We start from the raw sequence: 27,922 nt of genomic DNA on the forward strand, positions 1-27,922 counted from the left end.
GTAACTAAATATTGAGTTGTTGTTTCTAATGGTAAAACATATCAAAACATGATACATTGAACGTCTGAAATGTGGAAAGCCACATGTTAGGTAGTTTTTGAACTTTCATGCTAAAAAACCAGAGCAGTTATGAAAACTCTTTTGAACATCCTACATCATTTACTATCAGTGTAGAACAGATACTGACTTTGACGGCAAATCTGGTTTTAGTGACCAATTCATAATTTTGTTAGTTGTGTTGTTTGTGAACGCTCATTCCAATGCCCGTAAAAAAACCTGTTTTTATTATTTAACTACATCATATACTTATATTCTTCTTGATGAGTAGTAATATTTCGAACATATTCATAATGCAGCGTTATCAACGTTGTTTAACAAATACTCATCTCATCTTCAGATTTATTCAATTGCGTATTTTTATAAGTAATAAATACACAACATTTTTCATCAATTAGAACATGAGTTATTTTAATCATTGTTTTCTGGTACGTTTTTTAAGCACCTTTAAAACACATCATTGATTATCATCATTTCAAATTTATTTTTAATGTTTTGGCTTAATTATAATTCAGAAATGCTGTCTCATTCCAGCAAATAAGAAATGTTAGCGATGTTATCGTCCAACCGTCCCACTTACATCTATTATCTAGAACACAGTTTCCGTTTCCCGTATGTTTCAGCAATACACTTATTCGTCATTTTAACTGCATAATTTAATATTGCCTTTGTAAGTGTTTGACGTTTTTTTCTTGTTTACATTGTATATTTAGTTCTTTACGTTTAAGACTGTACAACACGTGCCAGTCTTTGATCATGGTTTAAGATTGTGTATGTAATTATTGATTCATACGATTGCTGATTTTAAAACAGTATATCTTGTTATATAACAAAGTTCAGTCTGTGGTCATGTTGATATTGTCAATATTTAGTTGTTAATTTTTGTGTCTGTCTGTTTGTTTTTTGTGAGCTGTAATCAGTTCCATGTCGGATTATTTTCAAGAGTGTTACAGTTCAGTATTCCAGATAAGAGTATATGCATTTACACCCCAGCTCTATTGTTATACTTAATAGTATCTATTTTTGAAACACGAGTAAATTGAATAGATCTATTGTTACGAATAACAACGGATTTTGACCACAGGCTGTGACAAGCGGGGTTTCTGGAAACCCCTGCTTCTACATCCCGCTAACAAAGTCCATTGTTATCGTAACAATAGAAATTGATTATTCTTTAAATAGCATGAACACAAGAAATTACATACAGTGTTAACTACAAATTGTTTCAAGATATTAAAAAAAAAACATTTAAGGAAATTCCAATAGCGAAAAAAAATTAAGCATTTATTTTGAATTAAAAAAAAATCTGCAATTACTCCTTTGCTGAAAGTAATATTTTTTATCCCATTCGTATGTTTCTATTATAAAAAAGAAAGGGGGATTCTAACTCTCGACCCCCCCCCCCCCCCGTTATCCAGTGGCCGATCCGGGGTAGGGGCTCCGCGGGTTGGACCAGATTTAAAAGATCAATGTATTTAACTTATTTGAACCCCCGCCCCTTTCTTTTGAGTTGGAAACCCCAGCTGGATCAGCCCCTCTTCCGCAAAAGAGGGAGTTACGCAATATTAAATCTGTATCTTTGTATTCTGAGCATGCCTGGAAGTCGGGTTTCTATTGCAGACACACTTATCCCTTTGAAGGTCCGAATATGAATGTTTATTCATTCTCGAGAAGAGGGGGGCTTTTTCCCCCATAAAACAGTAAGATAGAAAATATAGTTATGATTACCTTTATTAAACTGATACAGGTAAGTACTTTGGGTTATAATATTGCCTTTATCTTTAAAATTAGTCTCATCTACCAAATCCAACGCTTACCAAGAAATGTCGTCCGTCTCATACCCTTCCATATTGACAACTGCATACAAGGAGCATGACGTATTTTTTGTTTTTAATATGAATGCACGATACGGTCAACCTTGACCTGCTGATCCATATCAACCCAAGGATTTATTTGGAATATGAAAAACAACCTTGACATTGGTAAAACATATTCACTTGTCAAAGTGTGAACGAAGATAACCAAAAAAGGTTACTAGTGGGTTTTCATGTAATAACAAAAAAATCTTAGCGATAAATAATGGTTTGATAGTGTCAATAAAATATATGCTATCGTTTTTTTTTCATTTTATAATTAATGTTAACAATATAGAGTTTAGAATGGGGTGTAAGTTAGTTATACACCTCGGGATACGGCATGTCTGGATAAGAAACCCCTACGGCCTCCGGCCGACGGGGTTTCTTATCCAGACATACCTTTCCCTCGGTGTATAACTATTACTTAAACTCGCTGCCATTGTTATCGATAGTGATCATTCTTATATCCTCAATGCTCTTTAACTTTGTACTTGATTGGTTTTATAACTATTTTGATATGAGCGTCACTGATGAGTCTTATGTGGACGAAATGCGCGTCTGGCGTACACAATCAAAATCCTTGTACCTTTGATACTATTATTTTCAGCTTATATGAATTTGTAAAAGAAGATTCATGATATCATAGTATTACTCTTTGGTCACTGTCCAAACCAAACGTCTATAAAAGGTCCTACATGACCCTAATGTTGATGTTGATACTTACTGAATAAAATCATGCTACTTTCAAAACACCTGAGCTCACATTCGAATTGAAGTTGATTCATTGTTCTTAGTCTTTGGGATTATGTGTAACTTGTATTACACGAATTTTGTTATTTTTACAAAGTGTTTGTAAGGACTTCAATGTGTTTTTATTAAATTTTTTATTGCTCTAATGAAATAATCAATAAATGAATATATTAAATAATGATTGAATTAACGAACAAAAGAAAACTTTCCCCAAAAAACAAAAACAACAACATGATCATGCTTTGTGAGAAAAAGGAATGACAGATGTAATGCAATCCTATCTCTTCAAATAAAACAACTCGGAACTTCAAATCAAGAAAGTTAAGGAAATGATATTTATAGATCAAAAACTCAACAATAAAAAATAATAAATGTATAAACACGACGAACATTTGATAATTTAATAGCCGACACTTTAATCACTTACTTAAACAGTTTATTTATATTCATATATTATTGTATACATTTTAACTTCCATCCATGATAAACAGAAAAGGGATATTAATCAATAGACTTTGTGTGTGTGTGTGTTTGTATGTGTGTTGTAAAGGTGAGGTAAGGTAGTCTATTCTGAAATGGACCAAAGTATGTCGTCTTACGTTAACGAGGAACACTTTTGTTAGTGCAAAATACTATTTTTCTAAGAAAACCAATATGCACCTGAAAACTAATTTTTGACTTTTATGAAAATTTATTTCTTTATTTTTCTGTAAAATCTTTTAACGGTTGATGTTTTTTATATATGTTTTCTATTTCTTTCGTAAACCATACTATCTCAAGTCAAAGGAATGTATAAGTGAACAATTTCAGTCAGTCTGAATATTTTATTCAGACCAGCAATGCCACGCCCTCTCGCCATGGCCGGTCCAAGCAAAACCATATGGTTTGAACAACGATATCACAGTTAGTATGAACTTGCACCAAACTTTATTTCCTGAAGGCAGCAGTTGTTGATATTTCTCTGAAATACTGTTAACAAATGCTGGAATGGTTTTATCCGTCAACTGGACTTTGCATTTTCTTCTACAGATTTGCTAATATCGTTATCTGTTTCACGTTTGATTCTGTCATTATCCATGCTGTCCTCTGTATCTGTAAAAGCCAAATCGTCATCGAGATCATTTCCTTGGTCTCGTTTCTTATACCCATAAAGAGACATACCACCTAAAGAGTCTATTCCTCGTTTCTTAAAATCATGAAATCCCATGTTACCAAGAGTATCAAGTCCTCTTTTATAATCGTGAAACCCCATATTACCAAGTGTATCCAATCCTCTCTTGTAATTGTGGAACCCCATATTGCCAAGCGTATCCAGTCCTCTTTTGTAACCATGGAATCCCATATTTCCAAGTGTGTCAAGTCCTCTCTTGTAACCATGGAACCCCATATTACCTAGCGTGTCAAGTCCTCTCTTGTAACCATGGAATCCCATATTACCTAGCGTATCAAGTCCTCTTTTATAACCATGAAATCCCATATTACCTAAAGTATCAAGACCTCTCTTGTAACCATGGAATCCCATATTACCTAGCGTATCAAGTCCTCTTTTATAACCATGGAATCCCATATTACCTAATGTATCTAACCCCCTCTTTTTGAAGTCATGGAAACCCATATTTCCAAGTGTGTCTAGTCCTCGCTTCTTATAATTATGATATCCCATTCCACCTAATGTGTCAATGCCCCTCTTTTTCAATCCATGGAAATTCATTCCTCCAAGAGTATCTAAACTTCTTTTCTTAAAATCATGAAATCCCATATTACCAAGAGTATCTAACCCTCTCTTTTTAAAATCATGAAATCCCATATTACCAAGTGTATCTAACCCTCTCTTTTTAAAATCATGAAATCCCATATTTCCAAGTGTATCTAACCCTTTCTTTTTGTAGCTATGAAATCCCATATTCCCCAGTGTATCTAAACCCCGTTTCAGGTAACTCATTCCACCTAACGTATCTAGTCCACGTTTTTCCTCATTGTTTTGCTCTATATTTGATTCTAAAAACAATCGGAGCTCCTCAGCACTATTTGGATTCACTGTATCTTCCAGAACTATTTGATCACCTGGTGACAATTCATCTAGAAGTTTAGCATCCCATGATCCATTCTCAGAATCAAGTAACCTTTGGAGTTGTTCCTTTATCTTAGTCCAATTAATTTCTTCTTCCGTTTCTCGGACATGCGTACGGTGATTATTAACACCTGAAATCCGGTCCAATGGTGTAATTGGTGTTGTTGTTAATGTCCATTTCTTTAATTCTTCCAATAGTCTACTTGAGCGTTTTTGTCTTAATTTGTCCTAAAACAATAAAGACAAACATTGAATAACATAATATATATAGGAAAATTAACACATATAACATCAAGGGCAATTTTGTTTGTACTATTTGGAATTCCATGCCCCGTTTGTTAATCGTTCAAAATATAGGAAATATATAAACAATCTATATGTGCCTGTCCCAAGTCAGGGCCTGTTATTCTTTGGGTGTCATTGATCTTTATGTTCCTGTCCCAAGTCAGGGCCTAGTGCCTGTCTCAAGTCAGGCCTGGTGCCTGTCTCAAGTCAGGGCCTGGTGCCTGTCTCAAGTCAGGGCCTGGTGCCTGTCTCAAGTCAGGGCCTGGTGCCTGTCTCAAGTCAGGGCCTGGTGCCTGTCCCAAGTCAGGACCTGTTGCCTGTCCAATGTCAGGACCTGTTGCCTGACCAATTTCAGGACCTGTTGCCTGTCCAATGCCAGGGCCTGTTATTCATTGGTTGTCATTGGTTTGTGTTTGTCCTTGTTTGGTGTTGGTTGATTATTTTATAAATGATGTTGTAAGTTTTTTTGTTCTAATTTTATAAAATTTTCTCATCTCGAGGTCTATCGTGGTTGATAAAACTGTATGTTCTTTTCTCGTATGCTGTCATATCATTGCTTACATCTTCTTCATTTTAATTCAGATGGAATTGCATTTCAATGTATTTGTTATCATACCACATCTTCTAATCATTATACCGTTTGATTTGTTCTGTTTTTTTTAAACCTCGACGATCACCCTCGTGTTCTTTCATTTTCTGTTTAGACAAAGCATTGTGCAATATAAAACACTTTTGTAGGTTTGTTTACAGAATATAAAGCATCATATGGTATCTATTGCAATCATATATAAAACCTTTCTACATGTGAAACAGCCGATAATCTGCCTTTTCGGAATCTAAAGGACTATGGGTAATCTCATTGTTCGTACACCAAAATGAAATAACGTTACGTCATTGGTTGCATTTTCATTGCTTCCAACATTTAAAACCAATCACAACGTTTTGATGTACGCTTTTGAAAATATTACCCAGAATGCATCAGATTCTGAAATGTTGAATTTACTAACAACAACTATTTGCCTAGTAACGGAAAATCTGCTCACAAATGTTAAATGTAAGGCAATGTCGATTCTCGTAATAACGACTAATGTGTGGTAATTGAAATTCTACTAGAAACAAATCATGTTTGAAGAACGATTGTACGTGTAGTGACTTATAATTCCCTATCATCGACGTTTTGTGATAGTAACGAAGATTATATTATAAATAACTATAGGTGTAAATGAAAAAAACTATTTTGTATGCCCCATTTCTGGGCATAATGTTTTCTGGTCCGTATGTCCGTTCTTCCGTTCTTCCGGTCGTTCGTTCGTCCGCCTGTCCCGCTTCAGGTTAAAGTATTTGGTCGAGGTAGTTTTTGATGAAATTGAAGTCCGATCAACTTGAAACGTAGTACACATGTTTCCTATGATATGATCTTTCTTATCTTAATGCCAAATTTTAGTTTTTATCTCATTTTTACTGTCCACTGATCATAGAAAATGATAGTGCGGATGGAGCATCCGTGTACTAGGGACACGTTCTTGTTTTAAATGAAAATACAAACCTAGATTTTAAATTAATTTCAAATTTGTTTTGAGATGATTGAATTGTTTATTAATTGGTTGTTGAACATGAATCTAAATCTTATTTCCCCTGTAATTACCGCTGTTTCATTAACTAATAACTCCATGCAAAAAAATAGGGTAATTCAATTTAGTTATTATGCTTGCATAAATAGACTTTGATGTTTTAAAATTTTACTGAATGTGATCATAATTCTATTTAAAGGTGTGTTGTGTTGTATCAGAAAGTGCTTTAAAGTCAAATTCATTTAAATGCATTGTTAATTTTGATTTTGATATAATTAGAGTTGCAATTCACGGTTCAGAAAGGTTTAGTAGAAAACTTAAGAAACGCAAACTATCAATATCACAATATTCTATGTAAAACACGTTCATAATGTTACCATCGTTTAAAGTTTGTTGGGTTTCAAGCTCTACAGCTGCGTATTGGATTTGATGTTTCAACTCATTTAAATAGGGCACTACTGATGAGTCTTTATAGACGAAACGCGAACCTGGTATTATAAATCATAACCCTGTTAGTGGATGAGTTTTTGGTCTGGTCAGTAATTTATTTGAAGAAAATAGTCATCTTTGACATAAAACCAGATAAGGTTTTAAAGGATACGCTCATTGAATTTTAAATAAACATTTATATGAAAAAGTAAAACAACGAAAATACGAAACCCATAGGAAAATTCTGTTCGGAAAGATCCTACACAGATGACAAACAGCAAAAAAAAAGCCAGAAAATATAATGTTTTATTACAAGGTGCAGAAACTTCAAGATTTGTCAATTTTGTCCCAATTTGGAAACTCATGAATTTACAAAGCTAGTAAAATTTAATACACTCCTGTCTTTTGAAAAGGACCTTAGGAAAACGTATGTATTCCTCCAACTGGGTTTTGGTGTAGTTAAGATGCTATCTTAGTTCCAATGTCTTTAATCTAGTTTTCAAACATGGCAAGAAAGGAGTTATTAACATTTGAATCTTCAATGCTACAATAATCAACTTTAATCAAATCTGATTGTGTAAAGGATGTACACCCTTATAAACGAGCTTATTGTATTCCAATCAAAGCATATTTCCCTTGAGAACATACGGTCGCAGTTGTAATTATTATATTTATTGTCACCGGAAGACGCGTGGAAATTAATTTTTAAGACACGGACAGTCAATGTATGAAATGATTCATTAGTTTAATTGAAACATTCAGAAATGAATGATCACTTGATGTGATTGGTCAATCATTTATTACTTGTACCTGAGGTTTATTCCGTTAGAATCAATAGAAAGAGATGTTTCAGTGAGATAGCAACCACACAGAAGTAATATCTAGAAAGATAGCCACTGCAAAGCATTTCTATTGGTTAAGTACAAATTTTATAACCAAGTCGAATTAATTGATTATTTACATTAAAATTGTAAAATACTATGAGCTATAAAATTGATTAAACATTGGGATGAACATACCAAGGGGACAATCAAATCCATAATTTAGTCGACAATATCATGTTAAATAAAAAAGTTAACCAGACAGACATAAAAAATCACAAAACGTAAACCTCTATAAAATGCTGGGATGCACTCATATCTACTGAATTACAAATAAGTGCAATAAAGTGGTGATAACACGCATTCCTAACAAATTGTGCATATTATATATGAAACATTCACATTACAAATTACAAGTACGAATGATTATAAACGTTTACATAATGAGGCCTTTTATCTTTGAATTCATGATAAATTAAGTTGTCTCTAAGAAATCACATAACATTTAAAATTGAAAGATTGGATCTTTTCATTAATGAATTGCGTGACGAGAGGCATTTCGTATAAATTATATTGAGGTTTTAGATGACGGTCTTCTTTTCAGTATTATTCAATTTTCTCCATATTTGTCATAAATGTTGCTTGTCATTCTCTATTTTTTTTTTCAATTTAGCATTTTATTATTTTCCATTTTTTTTTGCCTATTTATATTCATTTGTTATTTCTTTGGCATTTTATTTGGCAAATTTTGCCAATTATTCTCTTTAAAAAAACACCTTTCAAGACCCTCAGTTATCTGTCTTCATTAAAGTTTTTTTTGTATTTTACTGTCACCGCTTTTTTGCAATCAGAAACTGAAATTTAAAATGTTTTTTTGTTAACGAATATAAGTCAACGTGTCATCAACCCAACAAACAGTGAATGTAAAAACATTTATCATTCACAAAACTAAGGATTTTCTTACCCCAGGAGTAGATTACCTTAGCCGTATTTGGCACAACTTTTTTGGAATTTTGGGTCCTCTATGCTCTTCAACTTTGTATTTATTTGGCTTTTTAACTATTTCGATCTGAGCGTCACTGATGAGTCTTATGTAGACGAAACGCGCGTCTGGCGTATAAAATTATAATCCTGGTATTTTTGATAACTATTTATACAATTCATCAATTGAATTAAATTTTCTCTATCTTTTAGCTGAACCTTGTAAACGTTAAGTTATCATGAAATGCTGACTGATTAAAAAAGACTTGACTACAATAATTAATCGAATACTTAACCACATACTACGAGGAGAACACAAATGATACCTTAAACTCGGTCAAGGTAATAGAGCTCATTTGTGTTAAGTGATTCAATTAAGATAATAGTCACGACAAGGGTAGTGTAATACATTGGTGTATAGTCTTTAAGCTTAATCAATCTGAAACATCTGCTATATCGTAAAAAATAACTGAGATAAAACTTTTTGATGCTTAGTTCTTAAGAACTAACTATAAATTTGAGAACAGTTACCACTTAACTAAACAAGAATATGTCAGTTCTGTGGAATACGATTTTGTAAGCAGAAAAAACGTAGTGCATTTTAATGTCTTGATGGTGTATACAAACTATGTTGATAGTCATTCCTTTTGCGATTTCGTTACTTGTATTGCCCTAAAATAAAGGACCGTACAGTAATATTTCTACCTTATCTTTTAAATTCACTTTTTATGTCACATTTTGTTTATTAGGGTTCTCATTGTTCCCCACATATATATATATATATTAAAAAGTAAATAACAGATATACCAAACTTCAAGTAAAATTCAATACGAAAAGTCTCCTATCAAATGGCAAAATCAAAAGCTCAATCACCTCAAACAAAAAATGAAAAAAATGTGTGTTTGACATTGAGCTGTCTATCTAAAAGTAAAATTGATCAATTTCGTTAGTGTTTCTCTGATTCATGTAGAAAAGACCGAATTAAAATATAGTCTAACGGATATACGTCAACGCGTCATCAGCCCGACAAATAGTGAATGTAAAAACTTGTGTCATTTACAAGCAGACGATATGACAATGTCAAATAATATGTCGATGAACATTTCGCGCAGTTTATAATTCTATACATATATATGTCATCATTTACTAGCAGACGATATGACAATGTCATGTGATATGTCAATGAAGATTTCGCTCGGTAGATAATTCTATTAATACATATATCCGATAATATTTTGAGTAACGGTTTTGAATTTTTTCATAATTATGCTTATTTTCATGAGTAAAATGTGCTTTCCTGCTTTTTCCGTGGAATTGTATAACGACAAGATAGAACAGGAAGTAGGAATTCTCATTAGAAATAAATTTAATATCCATTCCACACTTTACAAATGTGGAGGAAATAATGTCCCAATAATGGAAGATAAAGCTTGATAAATGGGACAAATATAGTAGATGGCTAATTCTTTTTCTAAATTATCTCTTTCCTTACGATGTGAAAAGGACGAAAAAACAAGAGTAATGGAGGGTCAATAGTCATTAATAATTCAATATCCATTTCCGTATTACTGTAGTGGACATCAACTTCGTCAATGGCTTCTTTGGTCAAATAAGTATTCACAAGGCGTACAGTTGATGAGCTGCTGTTGGTGCTCTAATGAGAACGATGTCCAGAATTGAAGAGCTTTACACAGAGTAATTTAATATTAACTACACCATTTTGAGATCATAAATAAAGTTAAATAGTATTCATATGCTATTTTTCTTCTATTTATTTCAAAATAAGCATAGTCTACCTCAGTATGTAAAACAGTGATATTTCATGTAAATTTTGAGAGGATTTTATGAATATTTTGATTGGGTTTATGGCATGTTGTAAAGAAAAAGGGAAGTCAAATATATTTAAAAAAAAAAAAAAAAAAAAAAAAAGTCAAATATATTTTTATCACAATTGAAGATGAAGTTTCTTTTGATGACTTAATATTAGATACGCAACAAACTAAATTACACATATATGTTGCGTTTCCCTGGAACGGCAATTGTGCTTGGTAAAGGAGTGCCTGCTGTCCACAGCGTCATTTTCTTAAAAAGCGGAGAAAAAAACGAAACATCATCAATACGTTAACTAATGCTTTGTCAAGTAGACAAACTAGCAAACAATACTTAAAATACACAAATTACATTTGATATTAACTATAATGAAGATGAATAATTAAAGGTAGAAATTGCCACTTATATACTTTTATATACGAAACCATCTTACTGAAGTCATTTAACAGGAACTGGTAAATAAGATGTTATCAATTGGCTCTTGATATCGACGCGATCACTCGGCTCTTGATATCGACGCGATCACTCGGCTGTTGTGATCAACGCAATCATTTTTAATTTGGATTGACGCGTTGTAAAAGAGTGAACGGATACAAAAAAATGTTAAAGGTGAAATTCATATTGCTCAAATTTTAGTTTTCTGTGAAGCGTGTTTCACTGCATTTTCATTTGATCAAACTGATTTCCGTTTTTCTATGACTTAGTGGTTTAATTGCCCTTATTTTTCACATACTGTTTTGGAGATAGGTAAATAGTACTTCAAAAATAATAAAACTTTCACTTAAGTCATAGTCTTTTTATATGTTATTCCATCTCCAGGGAATCAATAACAATCTGATCAATATAACATATTCACGATTCACTAAAAATTTGGACTTAAATTAATTTTAGTTTTAGTTTAAAATACCAATTGTACTTTTTGAATACTAAAATAGTTACATTGAATTGAATCAGTTTTGTACTTTTGTTTTATTAACAATTACTACTGAAAAGAGTCCATTAAAATCACAATGTCATTAATATATTACATAGAATCAAAATGCCAGTATCTGAAACATATCTTAGTAAACATGTTCCCTTTAGTATGATTAATTTTCTATATAATATATAGCAATATTTCATTTGGGATGCTATTGTTACATCGTTGTTACACTTTAAACGGTGACAATTAAGTTTGAAATATAAAACGGTATTATTATATAACTGTAAAAATGAATTATATTTGTGACATAGAATTTAAAATCAAATTTTTGCAATTACCAAACCGTTGCGTAAGTTCATTACATTCATATGACCGTGTTTTCGCAGATCGACAGTTTTATTGAGCATTGTTGTAGAATTTAATATTATAGTCATCTATTTAGATCATTTTCATTGATATTTATTAGTAACAGATTATGTTACATGAGATTAATATTTGTCACAAAGACTAAAAACGAAAATAAAGAAGTGTGAAATGATAAATGAAACAATTCTGTGAAGACCACAGAACAAACATATGAACAATTATCAGTGACCGTTCTACGTTTACAGTAAGAAACCTTATACCGTAAGGTAAGCTATAAAAGGATTCGGTATGACAAACTGTAAAATATTTCTGAAAAGACAAGCATCAACACTGTGTATGCTACAACAAAGGGGGCAAAAATATACGGCAAACAAAATCGATAAAAAAAGCACTGGATAACAGTTTAAAGCAATGTCTTATCAGAAACCATTAGCGATCGAACCATTAGTCCTAGATGAATTACTCATGGAAATACAAGAAGCCAGAGCTACAACTCTGTAAGATATTAAAATACGACAAAGTGAAAAACCACAAAACGAAGAACAACAGAACAGATAACAAAGTGACCAAAAGAAATAACGAATATAAATCTTGATTGCTACAAAATATAACCAATATTCAAAATAAAACATGTTCTGTTCAATACAGAAAGACTTAAATTATATGCGAAATAATTAAAAGCTGCTTGAGCGTTTTTTCAATAGTTGTAAGGTTGTAAAGGTAAACAGAGTCGCAGCATGTATAGTTTAGTGTATATGTACCTGGTATTATTTCTAGAAGGTTACACAAGTCAACAGGGTCGCTAACTATATTGTTAAGTATGTTTCTGGTATTATTTCTTTCAGGTTGGGATTGAAACAAGGTGGCTACTTGTGTTGTTTACGAAATTCTTGGCATAGATTTAAAAAGTGTTTGAGTTGTGCATTGTTTCTAGATAAAGAGTTTTTTTAAACTGTAGTATTTTACTAAGTAGGTGATATATGTTTCATTATATGCGTCAGCAACTCTTTTGAATTTGATAGCACATACCATAAAACTGTTATATTTCACAAAAGCTATTTTCGTTTCATTATTGTATTTAAAGTGAAATAAACAACAAGTACAGAGTCAACGTATTATCAGATATGTCAATGGTTAAGTATTGCATATTTTGTTTATAAATAAGAAACTATAGAGCTTTGATATTTACTTTTAAAATTTTATAAAAAAAAATGAAAGAAGTTTCGACAGTGCATACATATATTGATTATGTTATTGGAATTGTACCTTTGTATCCTGGATCTAAAAGGGTCACAAAGAGCAGTCGGTACACAAAGTAAAATAAAGAATATAGCAAGGTTAGTGTAGAGAGGCCATTCTTAGATAAAGTCGGACAGCATTCATTATCTACGAATCTATCAAATACATAAAATGAGAAGATATGAAGGAGGTAATCAACACATTACATTGAAAATACCATGAGATATATTAACAAAATAAAATAGAATAACAAAAAGAAGTAAAAAGACTGGGAACAATTTCCTCGGAAGTAATAAGGCAAAACTTTAAAAATATCAGGCTTATCATTTGTTTCCAAAGACTGGCGTTCCGTTTTCATGAGACTCATGAGTAGCGCTCAAATTCAAACAGGTGAAAGGCCAATTTAAAACGAAGGTAAAGCGTCTCTTTCCGACAAATCTTAATTTTCCAACTACAGTCGTACTTTTATTGGCCTTTTAACATTTTCTATTTGATCGTCACAAGTGAGTCTTTTGTAGACGAACCACGCGTCTGACTTTCAAATTGGTCAGCCCTGATTCTATGTTGAGTTTATTTATTAATTGCTCAATCGTATCAAAGATTACAAAATGTAAAATTTATAAAATATCGGCTCTCAATGTCAATTATAATTGTACTGAATGAATCTAATGATTTTGCGTTGTAAATGATGAATCAACCATACACGTGAAGTAATGTCATACAAGAAGGATAGTGGAAGATATTAGCAAGCAAAATCGAGGGAATTGTGCAAATGATGATACAAGCATGAAAATTACCACAAAGCATCATTATTATATACTTTTAAAGAAACAACTGCTGGCCATTAAAAAAAATCATTTTTTCAAGATGGCCACCGCCGTTTTCTAATATGTGGTGGCCATCTTGAAAAATAGATTATTTTTTCTGGCCAGCAGCGGATTTTATATAAGTATCATTTTGTCAACCTTTATACCAAGTTTCATGCTTGTATCACGATTTGCACAATTATGTCCATAATATCTCCCACTAGGATACAATCATCCACTCTTTTTTTAAAAGTGTATGCTTAAAGTTGGGAATGTCACCTGATATATTAAATTTCCGATGAATTTGGACTTTTGAACACAAAAATTCCATTTGGGTTTAAAAGATTGATTATTTTCTTTTTCGGTAGAAACATCAATGTGATTTTTACCAATTCTAATTAAAGTTCTGTAATGAAATCAGAACTTTGTATGTCAGGTTTTCATGACAGTTTCATTATTTGTTTCATTAGTCGCAAAAGCATATTGCAATACAGAAAACATAAATGAAGGAGAATTTTCTGGTGACCTTCTACATTTACTTGCATGAGTTTTAAAGAAAATGAATTAGGTCTTCAACCTGTCACGATGTTTAGAGCAATTGAAATGAATTTTAATGTGTTCGTCCTTGATTGTATCAATAGCCTTGTAATCAGAGATTTGGTTCTGACAAGGCCCGATGATGACAAACCATGTTAATTTACTGTTTTTACAATATAAAATATAATTATAATTACTATTAATTATATAGCCACAGATAGAAAGCCCCAACCAGATTCAACACGACCTTTATATAAATTTAAGTTATCAACGCAAGTGCAACGATAGTCTTAATAACACGATACGAGAGTCTGGTGTACTCCAATAATATTCTTGTGTCTTTGATTATTTTGTCACTAGATCATTATGCGGCCATAAAGAAACGAGACCCAATTAAATGTAGTTAGTATTAAAATAAGAAAATGAGGTACGATTTGCAATGAGACAACTCTCAACAACAGACAAAAAGATATAGAAATTAAGGACTATAGGCCTTCAATATTGACCAAACTCATACCTCATAGTCAGCTATAAAAGTTCCCGAAAAGACACTCCAATCGAGAAGACTAGGTGTCTAATTTATATATAATAAAAACAGATAATGAACGAAAAACAAATAAGATACATTGCAAAAAACAAAAACCGCAGAGTTCAAACTTTAATGCAATCGGAACAGTAACACAAAGGTTTTGTTCTATAATATGAAATAATACGAAGTTACAAACAGGCATCCACAAATTATGAATTTATGGTAACCATATGTTTGAAAGAAAAAGATGAAAGGATATTTAATTCTCATTAAACATTGTATAAACAGAAATTGACGACAGAGAAACTTGTCACGTGCCCACTTAATACTCGCGTATACTTTGGATGCATATGTTAAAATAATTCATATAATAAATCGCATATATACCTTTAACTTATCCTATTAATAAACTTCTATTCAAACGTACTACTTTGTATACCGATCAAATGCAATTTAAATAGAAGATACTTTTATACTTTGTTTTAGATACATTATTTTTCTTTTTTTAAGTTATTTTCTTTCTTTCAATCAGTTTTCTTTATCGAAATTGTAATGCATACAACATTTATTACATTTTCTATTCGACCAAGTTTTTTTTACTTGTCCAGTGATCAAGATATATCATGTATCGCGATACCCTCCGACAGTAGCTAATAGAATTGAAGTCACAATACGTAAATATCTACAGAATAAGCTATAAAAGACTAAACGTTTCATATATTTCAAATGAAGTCAAGATCGTGCATGTCGTAATGGCAGTTTGGGATTGAAATTCATTTACCATTGTACACAACACGATAAAGTTTATGGTTATGCATCGCCTTGACACACATTAATATACACTAAACAAACTGTGTAATTTGACTAACATATATTAAAGTACAAAACATGCATCACATTCCGATACTATTTTATCGAAGGATAAACGTAACTGCAAATATGGTATGGTGTGCACCAGGCGAAATTAATGTTGGGTTTTCATTCTATCATTGTATCATTATTAGATCATGAAATTTAGGTACAAACAGTTCAAGTGTAAGTAGCATATTCTTATACATTGTCATCTTTTCTATTCCACCATTATATCTGTACTTTATATGACGACTTGTTTAATTTGTCGTAAGTATCATTTAAGTAGATTGTTCTATCTATAGCTGATAATTTCTATCGGAAACACCTCCAATAAGCACGTAAAGAGTCTCAAGGATATAATAACTTCCCACCATTCATTGTACCGGATGTGCCCCCATAATATATTTTTAGTAATGCCCAGCCTTTAATAACTCATCTAATCAAATAAATAATGTGATGCATGTTTTAAACTTTTAATCATAAGTACATCTTTGTAGACACAGTCTCATTGAAACATCTGTATCAAACGCTTTCATCAATTATATCGGAAATAAATTTGAGACCATGCATTGGCTCATCAATTGTATAATGATGGATCTATTTTCTTCAATAGTTTACATGATAGAAATAGTTGGTTTTGTCACCTTTGTTGACATCGACATATTTCATTCATAGATGTCCATCATCCTTCAATTAATTTATTGTGATTGGATCTTGTTTTATAACATTTAGTTAGGCTTTTGTATTTGTGGTTTTATCATCAAAATGAACCTTTAGACCTTCGGTAGTGTTATTCATCATGTTACGAAAAATTATAACGTAATTTGTAATTTATATACTAGTATTTGTTGCAATTTCGTTAAAATGTGCAATTGCAGACATCAGAAAAAGAACAAGATTAAGAAGATTAAAAGAAACTAATGGCTATATGATACCATTAAATATAACTTCTCATGGGTTCCGTCGTTATAAATTACCTTTTGATTTTCTCTAATTAGTGCATTCGATTAAAAACATGACAAAGTATTTGTAAAAAATGATCATTGTTCCGATACGTTGCTCAGTGCATGATTTTTCTTTGAACAAATCTCCTTTTGTTCATGAATTTAATGAAATGCTAAGTACATATAAATCCTCTTCAACAAGCTATTCCTCAAATGAAATAAAACATGACTGAAGAAATTTAATCCAATGTCATTTAAAAAGTTAGGTACACTACAGTTTCTTCATTATCTCTGATTGTTTTATCTTAGAGAGCGCTTCTTTTGATTTAAGAACACTTTCTAAATTTGTGACTTATTATACCACAAAAGCAGGTTCAACCCAACCTTTTTATTTTCAAAAATGGCCTGTTCTTAGTCAGGAAAATGGCTATTGATATAATATAGTTCGTTTCTAAGTGTGTTGCATTTTGATGTTGTGTTTTTGTTGTGTTGTACTTCTCCTCTTATATTTAATGTGTTCCCTCAGTTTTAGTTTGCAACCCGAATTTGGTTTTTCTCAATCGATTTATGAATTTCGAACCGCGTTATATTACTGTTGCCTTTATTATAGATCTAACAATGTGATATATCAAACACATATGTAATCGACGTGACTGTGTTGAAAAACAAAAATAAAACAAATCAGGAATGTTCCAATATAACAACAGATACTTATAGATTATCGTTGATCATCTCAACGAGATTGAATTTCTCACTTGGGCCGGGACGGCGAAAGCGAGAAAGGCAATCGAGTTGAGATGACAAATGATAATTAGTTTATCGCTATTTTACTTTTGACGACGTTGTCTATTTCAGGTCAATTTCATTAGCAACGCCACGTGCCCGCTTAGTTTCTAGTGATAATTTTCCATCTCTAGCAAGTAGCATGATATGAAAACTTGTAACAAAAAAAGATCAAAGCACGAAGCACAAAATAACGATAATATATTTTAAAATTCATTTATTCATAATTTGAAATTTATCCTTTGTTTCAAATAATTCATGATTCGTTTGAGAGTTAGACTTTGAAAAGGATACTTTATCAGTATTGTGTTGTTTTCTTTTAGATAACATTAAGTTCACTAATCATATATAAATTTTCAAGGGAGACATTTTAAGTTCTCTAAGGTGAACTGATGCGACTCTATTAGAAGAGTTATGAAACTGGTATACGGATAAATATAAATTTGAACGTAAATGGGATCTCTTGTGGTTATAAGTAGACCTTGGTAAATTTAAACAAGTCGCTATTTGTCATAGTCGAAGTAAGTGGGATGCTGTCATCAGTTCTTTGAAAACCTATTTTGGTGAGACGATATGACGGAGCAATTAAACCAAGTCTTGAAGATCAACCAACTATTTTCATCGGCAAATGTTTAAACCAAGTCTGGAAAATGGCAGTTTTGATGATTGATAGCGTTTAATTTTTTTTAATTTAAAGGACGTTCCCTTTTTGAATTTGTCTTGAAGTTAGATATTTTTGTTGTACTTTTGTTTTGAAATTCCGAAATCTTTTATTACCAAACACACATCTAAGTTTGTGTTCCATTTTCAACAAATCCCTTGTTAAGTTGAAATGTCTCTATTGGAGTCATGTTCATTTTAACTTTTTTGTAATGTTTTATATGTATTCTCGTCATTTTTTTTAAATAGAAATACACGTTTTTTAAAGACAATTTATGTCTTATATTTATGACTTATATTCGAATAGTTTTACAAACAATCAGACCTAAAAATTTGTGAATACCTTTTCCTGATTAGCACAGTACTTACTAACATTACAGAACCAATTCTTTGTTATTGAATTGATACAAATTAAACGTCATGGAACCATAACAGCTGGTACCTTCTCTTGATTAACATTCATATAAACATTGTTTTACATCTCTCACGGAAAATTTGTTCCTGGATGTTAATCATAATCACATTTGTATTCTGTCTTTTTATATGCAAATAAATAGTTTCTTGTTCAGCATGGCTAATAAATCATATTCGAAAAGAAACCTTTTATAAATTTGTGTTCGCAAATGACAAAGAACTTCAAGAGCAACCGAATGACTTCCGGAGCAACCAGGAGCACTTAAATGACAACACTTATTTCTTAAGTAAATGTTACATGATCTAACTAATTTGAAAACTAACTGTTTAACGACCTAACTGTTTATAAAATTACTGTGAATGACTTTGATTGTTTTAGAATTAAGTTTGACATGATCTTACTGTTTTAAAGATAATCTGTGACTTGATGATATTGTTATGTAAAAAAATAATGTAAACTTATTTCATTGTCAAATGCAAAAATATTTCGTGACATTTTTGTTCAGAGACTTTTGTCTTTACTAACATACACACGGTATATCATATGGTTATACCAATTTCTATTTTCTTTTGTTAATAACTGAATATGGAAATTGTGAGATGCTAATAACAGTAATACTATCGATTGAAATACTAAGAAGATATTTCACCAATGTTTTCTACCTCCAATCTATACAAGAGGAGAATTAAATAGACTGTAGTCTAAAACAGGTTCATTAACAACAAGTTCCCTTTCAGGACAGACACATTTATAAATTATTTGCTACATCTCATGTCAAGATAACTCATATGATACGGACTCGTTAGCATGATTAACCATTTTCAGTTATTTTTTTATGATATGGAACTATTATTCCAAACTGAATTCCTATCTGCGGTAAAACAAAACAAAAATAAAAGTTACAGTATTTGTTAGATGGCATTTTTCAACTTTGATATATGGGATTGCTTAATAATTCATTATTCATTAGAATGAATTTCATAAGTTTTCGTTATTATGTTTAATAGGTTTACATATAGAGGCACTAAATTAACTACTTCAGAATCTTTTACAAATCAAGATGTTCCAGAATGTCAATGAGACAACTCTTCACCAGAAACTAAAAGAAAAAGAAGCCAGCAACCATATGTCATCACACGGTTTTCAATAGTGTACTAAACCCATACCTCATAGTAAGTAATAAAAGGTCTAAATGACAAATTTCAAACTATTCAAACGAAAACAAATATATATATATACTGAATAAAAGACTCCTGACTTGGGACAGGTCACTGGGGGGGGGGGGGGGGGAGGGGGACAGGAAAACACAGAATGTGATAACAAATCTATGTAACCTTATTTATAACAACCCACAGCTTCTACAGCTTAAACACAACTAAACAATACCAGTCAGATTTTACAGGAAGCAAACCAAACTCACATTAATGGCTGATATACTATCATGATGTCCTTACAAAGTTTACTACTGTACTTTCGAGAAGATTTAATACATGTACAAGGAAATTAAAGAGTCCTACTCAAGGACTGAAATTCTAAATAGATTGTATACATGTACAGGGAAATTATAGATACATGTTTAACCCCGCCGCATGTTTGCGCCTGTCCCAAGTCAGGAGCCTCTGGATTTTGTTAGTCTTGTATTATTTTAGTTTCTTGTGTACAATTTGGAAATTAGTATGGCGTTCATTATCACTGAACTTGTATATATTTGTTTAGGGGCCAGCTGAAGGACGGCTCCGGGTGCAGTAATTTCTCGCTACATTGAAGACCTGTTGGTGACCTTCTGCTGTTGTTTTTTTTCTACGATCGGGTTGTTGTCTCTTTGACATATTCCCCATTTCCATTCTCAATTTAACCTACGCAAATGTTGACAACTGTTGTTCTGACCAAAGTTTGGAACTGTATACAGGGTATAGGGAAATTATACAAATTGAATGACGTAATGAAATACTAGACACCATATTAACTTTCAATTGTGTATTATCTCAAATGATTTCCTAAATAACTGTTATTTCATCTGCCAACAGCTAGACATTTGATCCTCTTTTCAACAATATTACGACTTCTCATCACTTTAACAATCAATATATTTTCATTATCTTTCGGAAATGAACAACTACAAATTTAAAAAAATGTTATAACAATGTATGAATGTCATTTGGTTTAGACAAATTGTTAGGAAAGAATATAACCTAAAATCATTAGAATTTCTGCTGACATGTTCATAAAATGCATTTTATCTAGATGACATGAAAACACTTGATTTAACAAAAATAATATCCCTTTTAAGATCATCACAAAAAAACAAACAAAAAATTAGATATATTTATCAAAGTAGAATTTTGTCAAATGAATACAGATTGCAATGATATCAAAGTCAGTGACGTTTCCATCTGCCTTATATTTACTCCTTTAGAATAATTGATCCTTTTAACCCCGAGACTAGCTGATAAATAGTAGCATCTAATATATTAAAGCAGCTTACACAGCTTATTCTACATGAGTAATTCCTTTTAACATTAACATTGTATAACGTATAGTTTGTAATACAATTGTCAGTGTTTTAAAATTTTCTAAAAATGGCAATGTATAGATACAAGCCCTTAGAGATTGCAAAATACAATTGATTTTCTCATAGGTGTAAACAGTAGCATTGCGAGATTCAGTTTGTTAATAATTTGATAATTGGTTAAAACCAAGTATCAAGTCAAGAATATGACAATTGTTTTTCATTCGTTCGCTGTGTTTTGCCATCTGATTAGGGACATTCCGTTTTGAATTTTGCTCGGAGTTCGGTATTTTTGTTATTTTACTTCAAATGACAAAATCAAAAGCTGAAACACATCTAACTAATGGATAACAACTGTCATATTCTTGAAAATGATAGATTGAACCTGGTTCTATAACTAGTTAAACCTCTCACTTGTATGAAAGTCGCATCAAATTTTATCATATTGACAACTATGTATGAACAAGACAAACAGACATAATAGATCAATCGGAAGCACATTCGTTCAACTAGCGCAAGCAAGTTTAAACCATTGACCTCAAACAGAATTTGTCATTGACAGATTTTAGAGATCTAGATGATGAAAACAATCTATCACCTTTTACCTAACTAATACAACATGGCATATATCTTTTGTCATTTTTTATTTGTCAATGATGTTCTTTGAACCGTGAAGATAAATTCTGACATGTCGGAAAATAACAAACAGTATAACGTATAGAATAGAAGAGCACAAGACAAGGACTATTTAACACGTCATTGTATAGTTACAAGAGGTTATTAATCGTAGAACAGTTGTATACATTTCTGTAAGGATTAAACTAGGTTAATGATCGACATAAATATAGCTTAATATTATCAAACGAATCATCAAATATTATAAGTCGAACTAAGAGTTTAGCAAAGTTATCTCACAAAAATGTATATTCTATTTCACATTTTCTGGAAATGGAAAAACAGCAAAAACAAATTCAACCCAAACAAAATAATAAATGGAAAAAGAATTAAAACAAAACAAAAAATAAGCCACAGAAACACACACACACACACACAGGAGAACCTTTCTTTCACTTTAAAGAAGAGTATTTTGTTGGACACCTGTCCCTTAACGGTCTTCTCACTAATTTTGATAAAATGTAACTACTTGATAAAGGGGTTAACCCAAAAGGTGATTCGAAGGCAGTCAAAACACCTATGTTTTTGGAAAGATTGTTTAGTTGTCGTTTGATCCACTCAAGACTTATTCAAAGTATACGGCATGTTTGACACTTATTTCATTCCAAGCGTCCACCAGACATCATCAATAACATAAGGGGGAAATATCTAGCATATACAAATCATTATTTCCTCTATTATAGCTATTAATTATATAGTACTTGACCTCCCTCGTAATACTATTTTATTGTCGCGTGTAGTTTTATGATTGAACCAATCTATAGCTACCACGAACTGCTGTATAAAACAATCCTGTCGAATGCAGAATTTGATAAAAAGATCAAATAGCAATAAAAATTCTCCTTTCTTGTCTTCTCATTACCAATAATTAGCATTGAACAGAATGTCAATACTCTTTTGACAAAATCGACAATTACAGACATCAAACGTGGCATTACTGCTTTGATTTTGAGTATTAAACCAATGAATTCCTAGTTAATCACCTATCGTTTATTGCCTAATTGACACACGTAATTAAAGTACATAATTTGTCAACTGTAGTTAAATGTCCGTGTTATTACATGATAGCATATAAATTAAAAATCTGTATTTTATCATGGTCTGAACTAGGATATGCCTCTATCTATAGTAGTTAAGTGGAAACCAAAATACGTTTCTCAGTTATTTAATACAACATGCGTTTTAATTTGAGCTTTGTGCAGTCGCCTACGAAATTAAGATGGAAAACGCCAATAGAAGCCGGTGTAATGAAATTATATATGCACTCTACATGATTTACTCCTTAGTTAAACCTTAGGTTCTGTTTACCATTTAAATAAAGACAATAATTAGTAGTGCGCGATCTCTCTGGTTAAGCTTGATTCCGCGTTTATTTAATAGGATGAAATTTAAACTACATGTAGAAATAATTGGTGTCAAAATGTTCTGATATTTGCACAATGGTGTTATGCCATTCAAAATAATCTATAGTAAATAAAATCATGAACAAACCTCTGTTTTATGTTTGAGTACGAAATACGAAATAATCATTGGTCCCTTTAATTAGGATAAAGGCAATAAACCAGATAGTTTAATATCTATAACATTTACCTATAGTTTATATAAATAAACATCGTTATTATATGGAGCTGATAAGATAAATAGGTTAAAGCGCTCCTAATTCATTTTCGATGCATGACCATGCACATGTTTCTATGACCTATTCATGTACGATTTTGACTGTTAACAAACAATTTTACTAGAATTTTAACTTTGTGAAAATTTTATTTTAATCCATTCATGTACGACGGTTAATTCATAATCTTTAAAAATGGTTTGAATATAGAGGCGGATCTTTCCATTCGATTGATGTGTTTGAGCTTTTGATTATCGCAAATGATAAGGGACTTCCCGTTTTGAATTTTCTAGTTATTTAACTTTTTTGGAATGTTGTTTTTCCCAACGTATCACAATTCGAACAGGAAACATTGATTGATTGATGGTTGCTTTACGCCTCATTAGCACAAAAAGGCTACATCGAGGCGACGAACAGAAAACATCAAATATACTAATCTGCAAGGTGTTTATCTAATCAAATATTCAAATTTCCAGGCATGAAATTTAATAGAAAATTGGAACTTAAACGACAAACAAATATTGTTCAAAGATACCGAGTAGCTTCCTTAATATTAAAACTTTTTAAGCAGTATTACAATGTTTTAAAGTTTCCAAGTTACGCTTATGGAAATACAATGCATTCAGTACATGATTTTGCATAAGCTGACTCATGCACGTTTTAATTTATTGTTTGATTTTAGTCAACAAAGTCCAGTCGTTGAGTTCACTTACATTAAGTGCTATCATTCATAATCGAAAGTTATCATACATATAAAATTCTGGTTGTAATTGGCAGCAACTGTCATTATTTGGATGATATAATTTTTGATGAAATAACATTAGAAAAAACATTTTAGTCCTAAAAAGGCGACACGATCACTTTTGAGGCAAATTAATCATATCTATGTCTAGCATCAAATTGTTTCTGTTTTTATACTTTACTTGGAAATAATAAAACGATTCCTATAACACCTATATAAGTACTGAAGTGAACTCGGACTTATATTTACCGACCGTGCGAGGGCTGAAAAGCCAGTCAAGGTCGTTAAACACTTCCATATATATACTTATATTTTCATTTCAAATCATGTATGTTTTCGTGGTTATTTTGTTGGGAATCTACCTCTCAATTTCCCCAACTTATGAAAACTTTTATTTTAGATATGCCACACCGATAATTTCATGACACAATTATGTACTTTATGAAAATTTATCGTAGCTTACTCACATACATGTATGATCGAATTAAATGTCGTTTGTTGATGTACCCTAAAACCTTATATCAAAATATAATTCATATTATTCATTAATTCTACTTATTGTATCGGTTTTGTGTTTTAGTGATGACTGTTAAAAAACAGTAATGACATTTTCTGTTATATAGACCTGTAAGTTATGTTTATAATCTGATAAGTTGACATTAATTTGTTTTGTATATGGACTTGTGTACGATATAGGATGGTTGCTTCAGTACGAAAATTATTCAATGTAATATGTTGTGCAAATGAAACTCCATCTTCAAACAAGTTTTTAATAAACCTACAAACAAAACATTGCATGAAATCCACGACTTGATATTGATGTTTGGCAAGCCATCAACCCCAGAAGTTTTTTTTAAATTTCCTGTACCAATTCAGGAATATGGCAGTTGTTATCTTTTGTATGTATGCTGGCGTTTGTTTTAAATGCACTTCTTTGTTCCTGTTGTTTCTTTGTTTTCCTCTTAAAAATAATGTGTCTCTCATTTTAGTTTGTAACCCGGGTTCGTTTTCTCTCAATCGATATATGATTTTTGAACACTGGTATACAACTGTTGCCTTTATTCATTTGAATAAAACATAAGAATATTTAACATTCTAAAAAAACATATCTTAAGTAAAATGATCGACACCTACTCAAACAAAAGAAGTCTTGAAGTCTCTCGAATTTTGCACGTCTGGTGTCGGTTGTTCAAACGATAAAAATTCAGGACAAAAACTATACTCAGATAAACAAAGAATATCAGAGGAAACAGGTCTACAAAACAAACCTCGGAAAAATATATTGTTAAACACACTAAACACTCATAACCAAATTCTTAGGAAATTTGAAGCTTTTTAAAAAGGTGGTACTCATCCACCTACAAACGATTGTTACTATATCAGAAACTTTCCGAAAAGATTTCGTTTGTCTGAAAGCATCCTATTGTATCATCGAAATAGTATATTATAATATAGAACTAAACAGCAAAGTATTTGTAGCGTTTATAGACAGTAGGAAGACCTTTGATACGATATGCCGTAAAACACTCATGTTTGAATTTGAAATTGGGTGTCAAAGTGAAACATGATTTCTGATAAAAGATATGTATAGCATAAAAAAACAAGTTAATGTTGTGACCAATGTAAATCAAATAACTCTGCAGTTAAAGAAGGTGTTAACCAATGAAGGGTATTGTCTGTTTTTTTTTTTATCAAGTGAATTAGAACGTTATCATCTACGTATATGTTAGTGACGACAACTTTCCAGATGAGAGGGAATGTATTGTTTCGAAGAAAAAAATGAAGTAGAATCACAAATATAGTGAACTCCGAGGAAAATTCAAGATGGACAGTCCCAAATCAAATGGTAAAATGAAATGACAAAACACATCAAACAGATGGACAGCAACTGTCATATTCCTGACTTGTTACAGGCATTTGCAAATGTAGAAAATGGTGGAGTGACCTTGATTTTATAGCGCTAAATCTCTCACTTGTATAACAGTCGCAGATATGTAGTAGAGTCGAAAAATGACAATCAATTGTTGATTCGCCTTTATTCAAAAAATGACTTCAAAAGATTTTGAAAAAAAATCCACTTTTTGTGTAATTTATTTCAATAGCAATAAAGAATATTGGCCATGACTTATGTTTAAAAAGAAATTTTTCATTCGTATTTCAATGAAAATCAATGATATTAATTCTACTGAAATATATGTTTACACCGAACGACAGACGACAGTCTGATATGACGTCACACATCCTGTTCAGACACATTCATCATATCACAGTAATTAACCCTAATGTTTCATTATTTCTTTATTAGATATGATTCTTACATAAATGATGCATAAATAATCACACAATAGAAATAAATTCAAATGTCAAGAACTTACAAATTATTTGTCTGAATCAGATATACCACGCAATATCAATAAAAGCGATTTACTCGCTTGTCGTAAGCAGATGGGAAGTTAAAATTTCTTGGAAAATGCAAAATGATCATTAACCTTTAAATTAGCGTCCTCTCGTTCTATACATATAAAATCGTTGTCTCCCCACGACAGAGTTTGGCGACTATTATTTAGCATTTATCTTTTCGAACTTGAAGAAAGATACTCAGTTTATAATTGTGTCTACTCCATACTTGAAGCGAAAAATAGAAATCGACAGTACGGTCAACATTACGACAGAACAGATGAATTGTGTTCCCATGATGAACATCCCACTTTAAATGTATGTCCTGAAAACCTTGTTAATCAGTCATACATTCGTTATCGATGGGTTATACATCTGGTAGTGTCCAAGAATTGGAGGGTTCAATACTCCTAAAACTAATTTGTCTCAGCAAACAGTTTATGCTTCGTTCCAAGTATTGTCTCGTCATGTTTGTTTGTAAATAATTGATTAGTCACACATTGTTCTTCTGTAAATAATTGATAGGTTACACATTATTGGTGCTGTCCCTTAATTTGCAACTTGCTTCTATTTTTATAGTGATTTACTTCCAGAATGTGCAAGTGTACGAAATTTTTTTGGGAAAAAAAAAATAATGATAAAAATAGAAATAATAATAATCAGATCATATATCCTGATGGTTGACGGTCGTTATTCAAATAAGATACAAAGTAATATAAACACTTTAAATTGTATTTGAAAATTTAAAACTTTTCATCAAAAGCATACGTTTAAATCCGTAGACAAACCGCAACAAATCTGATAACTCTAGAGAAATTCGAAGACAAACCACAACAAATCCGATAACTCCAGAGAATACACAAACTTTAATTTAATAAATTGCTTTATATTATGCCTAATGACTTATTTGGTACCTCTCTGCTATTCGCGACAAATAAGACTATTTAATACACTGGTTCCCCTGTTTATTGCTTCTTATGAATTCTCTGACTATCATACAAAGACTTTTTAATTATCTCCCTTGGGAAGAACACTCCTTTGTAACTAATTGGACAATAGACAGTAAATAGTGTTTATGAGATTACAAAACAACTTATTTTGCAAAAACTTCAATCGCGTCCTCGTAAACAACATAGTTTGATAAATATGTTGCTGATAATACTGCACTGGTACGGCTTTACAGTTTTAGATGACCTTTATACATAAAATTAGGAATGGAAATGGGGAATGTGTCAAAGCGACAACAACCAGACCATAGAGCAGACAACAGCCGAAGGCCA

General features: G+C 31.6%; 1 protein-coding gene across 1 annotated transcript in view; it reads right to left on the bottom strand.

Moving 5' to 3' along the window:
- Positions 1-3,050: 3,050 nt before the first annotated feature.
- Positions 3,051-27,922, bottom strand: part of LOC134692155 (feeding circuit activating peptides-like) — a 43,296-nt gene continuing 18,424 nt past the window's right edge. The window contains exon 2 of the mRNA XM_063552594.1: positions 3,051-4,962. Coding sequence (XP_063408664.1) covers positions 3,664-4,962 — 1,299 coding nt within the window. The 3' untranslated portion in view covers positions 3,051-3,663. The remainder of the gene's footprint in view (positions 4,963-27,922) is intronic.

Source organism: Mytilus trossulus, chromosome 12 (genome assembly GCF_036588685.1).
Source record: "Mytilus trossulus isolate FHL-02 chromosome 12, PNRI_Mtr1.1.1.hap1, whole genome shotgun sequence".
NCBI lineage: Eukaryota > Metazoa > Mollusca > Bivalvia > Mytilida > Mytilidae > Mytilus > Mytilus trossulus.